The 10651-nt window shown below is 66.3% G+C and overlaps 1 protein-coding gene across 4 annotated transcripts; it reads left to right on the forward strand.

Moving 5' to 3' along the window:
- On the forward strand, nt 1-9840 carry KLF8 (KLF transcription factor 8). Of its 4 annotated transcripts, none has more exons than XM_054215139.1 (5): nt 1-78; nt 4154-4700; nt 5281-5407; nt 5530-5663; nt 6919-9836. In XM_054215139.1, the coding sequence occupies exons 1-5, from the start codon at nt 52-54 to the stop codon at nt 7098-7100; spliced, it is 1017 nt and encodes a 338-aa protein (XP_054071114.1). In that variant the 5' UTR covers nt 1-51; the 3' UTR covers nt 7101-9836. The 4 variants fall into 4 exon arrangements, with proteins under 4 accessions (XP_054071114.1, XP_054071115.1, XP_054071113.1 ...); XM_054215140.1 differs by lacking the exon at nt 1-78 and adding an exon at nt 2935-2998; XM_054215138.1 differs by lacking the exon at nt 1-78 and adding an exon at nt 3410-3615.
- The last annotated feature ends 811 nt before the right edge of the window (nt 9841-10651 follow it).

Below are 10651 nucleotides of genomic sequence, written 5' to 3' on the forward strand. Positions count from 1 at the left end.
CCCACCCGGCACCGCCCCGGGGGCAGCGGCGGCGGTCGGGCGGCGGCGGGGATGCGCTCGGAGGAGTCGCGGGGGAAAGTGAGTCCTGAGAGGGGGGGGGGACACACACACCTCCCCCCCCCCTCCCCCTCCCCCCCCCCCCCCAACCTCCGAAAACCCGCGGGTGGGGTGTGGGGGGCGAAGCCCCGCGTCCATCTTGCGTGGGGTTCTTAAAGGGGCAGCGCCCACGGGTGGGAACGGACCTGCTGGGGGGGGGGGAATTGGGAGAGCGGGGCCCGGCGTGGGGGGGGGGGAGGGGGGGGGGGAGAGGGGGAGGGAAGGGCGGGGGGGGGGCGGGAACCGCCCCCCCCCCGCCCTTCCCTCCCCCTCTCCCCCCCCCCTCCCCCCGCTGGGCCCCCCCCCATCGTGGCGGCTTCCGGGGCGGTGCGAGCTTGGGAGGTCACGGCCGTTGTGGGGGGGGGGGAACGATGGGAGGGGGGTGGGGGGGGGGCCGGTGGGGCGACGTCGCGTTGAGCCCCGCCCTTCCCCTCCCCCCCCCCTCCCACGCCCTTTGCTCTTAAAGGGCCCGACCCTCCTCGTGGGTGTCCGTCTGCGTGTGTGCGTGTGTGTCCCCCCCCCGGCAGTGTCCGGGTGTGGGGGGGTTAACCGGGTGGGGGGGGGGTGTTAACCGAGGGGGGGTGTGGGGGGGTGGAGCAGATGGCTGCCTGCAGGCACGGCCGAGCGAGTCGGGAGCGGACACGGTCTCAAATAGCCCCCCCCTCCCCCCCATCCCCAGCCGGAGGGGGAGTAAAGGGGGGGGGGGGGGGAGCGAGGGACCATCTTGGTTTTGGGGGAGTCGTCCCCCACCCCTAAAATGTGTCGTGTGTCCGTCCCCTCCCATTCTTGGTGACCCCCCCCCCCCCCGGCATCGCGGAGGGTGGAGAGAGGAGGAAATTCCTCGGGGGGGGTGTGACAGCGGCGGGGTGTGCCCCCCCCCCCCCCCCCCCCGCCCGCGGTGTGGGGGGGGGGGACACGGACCCCGAGGGGGGACACACACACCAGGCCGATGGAAGGCAGCTGCCTGTGTTTTCCCACGCCTGTCGCCCCCCCCCCCGCGAAGTCACGCCGTGGTTTGGGGGCGCCCCACGTCCCCTCCCGGAGCCACTTTAGGGCAAAAAGGGGGGGTCGTTAGTTATTCCCGGTGGGGGTGGAGGTGTACAGCGACCCCCCCACGACATGGGGCTTTGCGGGGGGGGGGCGGCTGGGTCCCCTCAGCCCCCCCCCGGCCTGGGTGGATTTCGGCTGCGCCCGGGCTGAGGACGGAGGAATTCAGTTCACTGATGAAAGCCCAGTGGGGTGCAAGGGGGGGGGCAGCGAGGGGCCCCGGGGGGGCTTTGGGATGCAAGTCGTCCCCCCGCCCCGCAAAGCGGGGCTGGGGAGGGCCCCGGGGGGGAGTCCCTTCCTTTGTGGCCCCCCCTCGTAAAATGGGCCTGGTTGTGGGGACGCCACCAGGTGTGAGGAGGCGGGTCTTGGAGTCCTGGGGGGGGTCGGGGAGTGTGTGCTGGGGGTGGGGATCCCCTTTTGGGGGGGGAGCAGTCGTGTGGCCGTCTGGGGGTGTCCCCGGGGAGGGGATGGTACCTGGATGTGGGTGTGTTTGGGGGGGTCACAGCTCGGGGGGGTGTTTTGGGGGTCCCGGTGGTGTGTGAATGTGTGTGGGTGTGTTGGGGGGTTCTTGGGTGAGAGTGGGGGTGTTTGGGGGGGCCTCTGCTTTTGGGGGGTGGTGTTTTGGGGGTCCTGGTGATGTGTGAGTGTGGGGGTGTGTGTTTTGGGGGTCCCTGGCTTTGTGGGGGGGTATTGGGGGTGTTCTTGGCTCGGAATGGGGGTGTTTGGGGGGGTCGATGGTTGTGTGTGTGTGTTGGGGGGGGTCCCCAGATGAATATCTGGGTACTGGGGGGGGTCCCTGGCTCTGTAGAGGGGTGTGCTGGGGGGGGTCCCCGGGGGTATGTGTGTGGGGGGGTGTGTTTGGGGGTCCTTGGCTGAGAGTGGGGGTGTTTGTGGCGTCCTTACTTTTGGGGTGTGTGTTTTGGGGGTCCCTGGCTTTGTGTGGGGGTATGGGGGGGTTCTTGGCTCTGTGTGGGGGTGTGCTGGGGGGGTCCTTGGCTGAGTGTGTGTGTTGGGGAGGTCCCCAGCTGAATATGGGGGTACGGGGGGGGTGTCTTTGGCTCTGTGGGGGGTCCCTGGCTGAGAGTGGGGGTGCTTGGGGGGGTCCCTGCTTTTGGGGGGGTTGTTATGGGGGTCCTGGTGATGTGTGAGTGTGGGGGTGTGTGTTTTGGGTGTCCCTGGCTTTGTGTGGGGGTATGGGGGGGTTCTTGGCTTGCAGTGGGGGTGTTTGGGGGGTGTGTCCCCAGTGATATGTGTGTGGGGAGGTGTTGGGGGGTCCCTGGTTGTATGTGAGGGTTTCTGGGGGGGTTCCTGGTGCTTTTGGGGTCCCGGTGATGTGTCGGTGCGTTGGGGGGGTCCTTGGCTGTGTGTGAGGGTGTCAAGGGGGGGTCCCTGTTTGAGTGTTGGGGTGCTTTGGGGGTCCCGGTGATATGTGAGGGTGTTGGGGGGGGTGGGGGGTGTCCCTGGCTCAGTCTGGGGGTGCTTTGGGGGTCCAGGCGATGTCTGAGTGTGGGTTGGTGTGTGTTTTGGGGGGTCCCTGCCTGAGTGTGGGTCTTGGGGGGGGGCGGTCCCTGGCCGTGCCTGTGTTTTAGGGTCCCCCCCCCCTCCCTCCACCCCACCCCGTTGCATGAGAGGGCTGGGAGGCTCCTGCCGCGGGGTGTGTGTGTGTGTGTGCGCGCAGGGGGGGTGTGTGCGGGGGGGGTGCGTGTGTGTGTGCGGGGGGGTGTGTGTGTGCAGGGCGTGTGCGCTGGGTGTGCCCGGGGAGGGGCCGGCCCGGGCCGCGCCTGTGTGAGTGTGCGTGGGGGGCTCCGAGTGCCCGTCTCGGGTGGGGGGGGGAAAGGTCTCAGCCCGCACTCAGGTACGTGCCGGGGGTCCCTGCCCGTGGGGGTCCGGGCCCGTGGCGGGGAGGCGGGGGGAGCCGGTGTCCGTGCTGGGGTGATAAAAGTGCTGCTCGGGGGGGGTGTGTGTGTGTGTGTCTGCGTGCCGGGCACCCCCACGCGTGCCCAGGTACCGGTGGGACCCCAGCAAGGGGGAACCGTGTGAGGGTGCTGGGGGAACCTTAACGTTTTTGGGGGTGGGGGGGGGCGTCCATCGGTTCCGCAGCGTGTCGGGGGAGGGGGGGAGGTATCCCGGAGCGGGGAGTGTGTGTGAAGGTGTCCGGGGGGGGGGGAAAGGTGTCCGAAGGGGGGATGGGGGGGGGGTGGGGGGTGAAGGTGTCCCGGGTGGGGCCCTTCCCGGGTGCCTCCCGCGGGGGCCGGGCGGGGCCGTGCCCGCAGCCCCTCCCTGCGGCGGCCGGGCCCTTTTAAGGAGCTCCACCCCGGGCCGAGCCAGGGTGGAGCCGCGGGGCCCTTCACACCTCGTTCGGCTCGGCCCGGCCCGGCCCGGCCGGCGGAGCGCGGCGGGAGCATGATCCTGCCCGCGGAGGGGATGAGCGCCGCGCACCCGCCGAGGAGCCCCCCCCGCGCCGCCGGGGCGGTGAGTGACCCGCCGCCGCCCCCTCCCCTTACACCGCGGGGGGGGGGTGGTGGTGGTCGCGGAACGGCGACGCGGCCCCTTTAAGGCGCGGGGGAGGGGAGCGTGGCGGGGCCCGCCACCGCCCCGCGGCGGCCACGCCCCCTCCGCGGCCCCGCCCTGCCCTCCGGGGCGCGCGGGCGGGGCGGGGTCGGGCGGCGGCACAAAGGCGGCGGGGGGCGGGGCCGGGGGCGGGGCCCGCGCGCGGGGCGGGGGCGGGGCCTCCCCTTCCCGCTTTCGGCTCGCGCTGAGGGGACCGTCGTGAGGGCCGGGCCGGCCCCGGCGGCCATCGCCCGGCGCCTCCGACTTCTCCCGCTGCGCCGGGACAGCCGCCTCCGGCGTCCCCTCACCCCGCCCTGAGGTACCGCCCCGGGGAGCCCGGGTGGCCACCTGTGGGGGGGAGGCCGGCCAAAGCCCTTCACACGCCCACTCCACCCCTGCCTCAGTTTCCCCGTTTCCTCACGCACCGAGGTCTCCTCACGGGCTGCGGGGTCTCTTGCAGGGCCCAGGGAAGGTGACGCCCGCCATGAGCTCTTCGGCGCTGCTGGCTGAGGGCCCCCTCGACCCCCCGGTGCTGCTGTCTGACATCAAGACGGAGCCCCCCGAGGAGCTGCTGGCCAGCGACTGCGGCCAGCCCCAGGCCGAGCCCGTCGATCTCTCCCTCAACAAGTCCAAAGTGGCAGCGGCCTCGGCCCCACCGCCGCCGCCCCCCACCTCAGTCCAGTCCTCCCCCTTGCTGGTGGCTCCCCCGCTCCCCGCTCCCGCCACTGTCTCCATCTCGCCCTCCGGCCTCAGCTCCACCTCAGCCATCCCAGCCGTCCTCTCGCCCGGCTCCATCCTGGCCTCCACGCAGGGCAGCGGAGGGCAGCAGATCCTCCACGTCATCCACACCATCCCCTCTGTCAACCTGCCCAGCAAGATGGGCAACCTCCAGACCATCCCCGTGGTGGTCCAGTCCCTCCCCGTCGTCTACACCACCATGCCCACCGACGGCGTCACCGCCATCACCGTACCCCTTATCGGGGGAGACGGCAAGAATGCCGGGTCTGGTAAGGGCACATGCAGGGGAAACCCTGACATTTTGGGGGAAGGGGGATGTTCCACCATGGGCTGTCCCCTCACCCACCATCTGCCTCCCTACATCTGCCACCTTCACCCAAAGGATGGGTCCCCAAAAGTCGCCCTGACCCCTCCCAGCCTGTGCCTTCAAAGGGGACACATGGGGCATGACACTGCCTGCCACCCATCCCATTGCCAGTGCTCTGGTTTCAGTTCAGCTGCCCCCCCACCGTGTTCCTCCCATCCCCTTCCCCAGGACATTCCCAGCTTCCGACCTTATCCGGGGTGGGGACCCTCTATCTCCCCTCTTCCGAGCATGAGCAGACAGCTGAAAGGGATACCCCCCCAAGTTGTGCACCCTGTATTGCTGCACTGGACAGCGTGGGGGGCTTCTCCATCTCCCAAAATTTACTTATATTTTATTTGGGGGGGGGGGGGCAGCATTTGGGGTGCTGCAGGAGTAGGGGGAGGGTTGGTCCTCTGCTGCGGGGGTGGTTTGGTTTTTTGTTTGTGGGGTGTTTCTGTTCTTCGCTCACAAGCCTCACCCCCTTCTTCCTTGTTTCTCAATAGCTCTTCTTTCCCGCCCCCCCCCAGTGAAAATTGACCCAGGCTCCATGTACCCTATGGCCATGAGCAGCGACAGTGAGGACAGTGCCTCCGAGAGCGGCCCAGCCCCTTTCCAGGACCTCCAGAGAGAGTGAGTCTCCTTGGATGTGTGTCCCCCTCCTTGACCCCCCTTCCTCTGGCCATGTCCCTGGGCGCCCTGCGGGGTCCGTGGGCGTGGGGGCCATGCCCTCCATCCCTCCCTCCTCCCGGCAGGCCGGCGACGCGGGGGCAGCGAGCTGATTCCCCCGACCTGAAGAAGCGGCGCATCCACCAGTGCGACTTCGAAGGCTGCAATAAGGTCTACACAAAAAGCTCCCACCTCAAAGCTCACCGGCGGATACACACAGGTAGGGGCCAGCACTGCACCCCCTGCCTGCGAGGGTCAGCATCAGTGCCCCTGGCTCCCGATGGGCTGGGGGCACCCAGGGATGTGCTGGGGGGCAATGGCGGTCCGTCCCTGGGCTTGGGGGGGTGTCTTTTGGGGGTGCTGGCACCTTCTGCCAGGGCTGGGGGGCACTTCAGGGGCTCGAGGAGGCTCTTTGGGAATGCTGGCACTCTCTGCAAAAAATGGGGGGAATCCTTTGGGGGCTCAGGTTTGCCTTTGGGGGTGTTGGCACCCTCTGCCAGTGGCTGGGGGGGGTCCATTGGGTGCTCGAGGAGACCCTTTGGGGATGCTGGCACCTTGTGGCAGACCTAGGGGCATCCTTTGTGGGCTTGGGGAGGCTCTTTGAGGGTGCTGCCAGGGGCTGGAGGAGTAGCCTTTGGGGCATCAGGAGTATGTAGGGGTGCTGGCAGCCTGTGTCAGGGGCTGGGGGGGCCTTTGGGGACTCAGTGGGGCCCTTTGGGTGTGCCATCACCCTCTGCCAGGGCCTGGAGGCGTCCTTTGGGTGTGCTGGCACCCTGTGCCTTGGTATATGGAGGCCCTTGGGTGCTGGGGGGCGCTCTGGGAGCACTGCAGGCCTTGGGGGGCACTTGGGCTCTGTGCTGGCCCTTTGGGGGTGCTGGTACCCAAGGCCGTGCCCCGAGGACCCTCCTGTTCCCCACCTCCAGGTCTGGTTATGGGGCACTCCCTCGGGTGGCCCTGCTGGGGCTCCCCCCTCCTGGCCACCCGCCAGCGCCCTGGGGTCCCTCTGCCGGTGGGGGCTCCCCGTGCCCCCATGGCCTGCTTAGCACCCCCAGGGCTGGCACCCCGGGACCCTGGTCTCTGCCGTGGTGGTGACTGCAGTCACACGCTGCCTGTGGGAGGGTGCCACAGGCGGGGGGCACCTCCCTCCCACCCACGGTAGTGACCCCTGTGGGGTGCCCTTTGCTGTCTCCCAGGGGGTGACCAGGCAATACTGCAGGTGAGGGGGTGGGCATCCCAAAATACCGCCTTGGGTCCTGCTGGCTGTCTGGGTGCCGTGCTGCGTCCCCCCTGCACGCAGCGCTTGTGCAGCCGGTGGCGCCCATGGACCGCCGAGGTGTGAGAGGGCTGGCATGGAGATGCTGAGGGCTTCCCCTGGCCCTGGCCATCTCGCTGCAGCCAAGAAACCCGGTCTTGTTTTTTTCTGTACGGCGCGTGGTGGAAATTTCTGCTGACCCCTCTCTGCTCCTCCTGCGCAGGCGAGAAGCCCTACAAATGCACCTGGGAAGGCTGCACCTGGAAGTTCGCCCGCTCCGACGAGCTGACCCGGCACTTCCGCAAGCACACGGGCATCAAGCCCTTCCGCTGCTCGGACTGCGACCGCAGCTTCTCCCGCTCCGACCACTTGGCCCTGCACCGCCGGCGGCACATCATGATGTGAGGAGCCCCAGTCCCTGGGGCACCTGGCTGGGATCAGGGTGGGGGGACGGCGGTGGAAAACGGGGGTGCATCCCCCCCACGCTTGGCGGAGGGACTGCAGGAGTGGAGAGGCTGAGCTCTCCCGGCGGTGAGCGAACTGTGGCTGCTCCAGGAGCCCCACCGATGCAAAATGTCAAAAGATGGTTTCCAGACTGGTCCTCCTTCTCCCTTGCACCCGTTTCTTGTTTTTCCTGGGCTTCTCCCTGCTCGCAACATCTGGAGGCTCCTCCTTGACTCCTCGCCCAGGATTCACCCAGCAGCGGCCTCCGGACCTGCACGTTTGCCTCTTCAGCCTCTTGCCCATCTCCATCTCGTGTGCTTGCAGTCCCCTGTCCCCTCCCAGTCCCTGTGGACACAATCTGGGAGCCACGGCAAGGAGAGAGGCAGGGGGGTGCTCTGCCATCACCCCCAAGCAATAGCTGTTGGCCTCTTTCCTCTCCAGAAAGCTGCTGCCACAGTGTCTCTGTCCCTGCGGGAGAAGGGACCCCGGCACGTTACCTCTCTGCATCCCTCGGCATGTGCTGGGCTGCATGGGAGGAGCCGGGGGCTCGCAGGAGGGCCAGGGAGAACAGAAAAAGCAAGAAGGGGGGGCAAAACAGCAACCCAACAGCAACCCCCCAAACAAGACCACCACCACCACCGAAAAAAGGAAACTTTGCGGAACGTGGAACTGTGATTTTACGGAGTTTTAAGGGGGGCGGGACGGGGTGGGGAGGGCGGGGGCCGCCAGCTCTCTGTTTTTATTGAAGACTATGGGACAGTTCAACCATTTCTAAGTTAAAAAGGCAGACTGTGCCCACACGCTTTTCTTTTTAATTGTAATTTTTATTTTGGAGGAGTGCCCCTCTTCCAGCCAACCCCCCACGCCACCTGTAGGGGCATCCCCACTGTCACGGTGGGAGGGTGTCAAGATTCGGGGTTGGAGCTTCGCGGCTGTGGGGTGGTAGGGAGGGTGATGGGGAGCTGTGACACCCCTGTCCCCGCCCAGTCCCTGTGGGGCCGGTTGGGTGTGGGGGGAGCTTCCCGAAAGCTCCTGTTGAGCCCATGCCTTTGGGCCTGGGGAGGAGGAACCAGTGTGGAGAGGGCCTGGGGGGACAAAGACCCCTCTCCCCTAGGAGTAACTCTGCCAAATGTTTGGGAAATGCCTTTTCCTCTGCTTTCCATCCATCGGCTGAGGTGTTTCATGGGGCAGAGCTTGGCCCCAGCCCCGCGTTGCCCCTGGCCCTCTTGGGGCTGGGCATGGCCGGGGTTGAGTCCCCTTGGTGGCCAGTCACAGCTGGTGTTCCCCAGGGCTCTGTGCCGGGGCCAGCTCTGTTTAGTGTCTTCATCAGTGATCTGGGGTGAGGGGATTGATTCCACCCTCAGCAAGTTTGCAGAGGACAGCAAGCTGGGCAGGAGTGTTGGTCTGCCTGAGGGCAGGATGGCTCTGCAGAAGGATCTGGACAGGCTGGATCCATGGACTGAGGCCACTGGTGTGAGGTTCAACACGGCCAAGTGCTGGGTCCTGCACTTGGGCCACACCAGCTCCATGAATGCCACCGGCTGGGGGCAGAGTGGCTGGAGAGCTGCCCCGCGGAAAAGGATATGGGGGTGTTGGTTGACATCTGGCTGAATATGAGCCAGCAGTGTGCCCAGGTGGCCAAGAAGGCCAACAGCATCCTGGCTTGTATCAGGAACAGTGTGGCCAGCAGGACTGGGGCAGTGACCGTCCCCCTGTACTGGGCACTGGTGAGGCCCCACCTTGAGTGCTGTGTCCAGTTTTGGGTCCCTCACCACAAAAAAGCCATTGAGGGGCTGGAGTGTGTCCAGGGAAGGGCACCGGAGCTGGTGAGGGGTCTGGAGCACAAGTCTGGTGAGGAGCAGCTGAGGGAGCTGGGGGTGTTTAGCCTGGAGAAGAGGAGGCTGAGGGGAGACCTTCTCGTTCTCTACAGCTCCCTGAAAGGAGGGGGCAGCCAGGGGGGGTCGGGCTCTTCTCCCAAGGAACAAGCCATGGGACAAGAGGAAACGGCCTCAAGTTGCACCAGGGGAGGTTTAGGATGGACATTAGGAAACATTTCTTTCCTAAAAGGGTTGTCAAGCATTGGAAGAGGCTGCCCAGGGAAGTGGTGGAGTCACCATCCCTGGAGGTATCTAAGGACGTGTAGACGTGGCGCTGAGGGACGTGGTTTAGTGGTGGACATGGCAGCATGAGGTTTGAGGTTGGACTTAAAGATCTTAAGGCTCTTTTCCAACCTAAAAGATTGTGATTCCAGCGAGGTCTGTGCGTGTGTCCCCATCCCACCGCGTGTCCCCTCTCCCAAGGCTGTGCTCCAGCTGATCGGCTTCTCCCAGGGCTGCACCCCGTGTCCTTCCTCCACCCGGCATGGCCCCCACCCCTCCGGGGACACCCTGGCCCAGAGAAGGCGAGAAACCCCCGAGGGGGAGGCTGTGAACGCCCCAGGGGTCTGGGGGCCACTCTGTTCCCCTGAGGCTTTGGGGACCCGACCGCCGGGGACCCCACCTTGCCCTCCTGCTCTTCCCTACGCCCCCAGCTGGGGGGGTGTATTTCTGTTTTCCATTTTGTTCAAAAAAACCAAACCAAACCCAACCCCACCAACATGCAATTTTAAACTCTGGAGCTGTGATATTTATACGAAACTGTTTGACATTTTTTCTACGCAGGAACAATGTTGGAAGTCGATGATTTCCCTCCGTGTGTGTCTCTGCTTGGCCGCAGCGGTGGGGCAGGGAGAGGGGCGCAGCGCAGCGGGGCCTCTCCTGCCTCTTCCGTGCCAAGGAGAGGGGCTGAGCAGGGCAGAACGGCCGCTTTTGGTTTAATAATCTCCCCTTTCCCAGGAACGGAAGAGATTTCAGAGCTGTGGGAAAAAAAAGTGGCTTTTCCTTCCTTTTAAATGTCCCCAGCGGGACACTCTGCGGCGTCTCGGCCGGCTTTTGGCTCCAGCAGTGACCCCTGTGAGGGGGGGGCTCCCCTCGAGGCCAGCCCCGCATCCACCGCTGCGGCACCCCGGACCCCCGAGGTGGAGAAGGGGGATGAACCCCCCCACCCCGAGGGGTCAATGAAGGGGGGTGGTGGTCCCCCACTGCCCCAGGCAGGGAGAGGGGCTAACCCCCCCCCCCCGATGCTCTCCCGTCCCACCGTGGCTCCTGCTGCCATCAGTTGGCTCAGCGGCTCGTTAAAAGTCACATTTTAAAGGGAAAAATGACTTGTAGAGGAGTTTGGATGAATGCGCCCCAATGCCTGGGAGCAGGCGAAGGTTTTCTGACAATCTCTCGGCATCCCGGGAGGGTCAGGATCAGTGCCCCTGGCTCCTGATGGGCTGGCAGCAGCTGGGGGTGGGCTGGGGGGCAATGGGGGTCCGTCCCGGGGCTCGAGGAGGCCCTTTGGGGGTGCTGGCACCCTGTGCCAGAGCTGGGGGTAGTCCTTCAGGGGCTGGGGGGGCTTTTTTGGGGTGCTGCCGGGGGCTGGGGGGCAGATTTAGGGGTTTCAGGACTCTTTAGGGGTGCTGGCAGCCT

Source organism: Rissa tridactyla, chromosome 9 (assembly GCF_028500815.1).
Source record: "Rissa tridactyla isolate bRisTri1 chromosome 9, bRisTri1.patW.cur.20221130, whole genome shotgun sequence".
NCBI classification, from domain to species: Eukaryota; Metazoa; Chordata; class Aves; order Charadriiformes; family Laridae; genus Rissa; species Rissa tridactyla.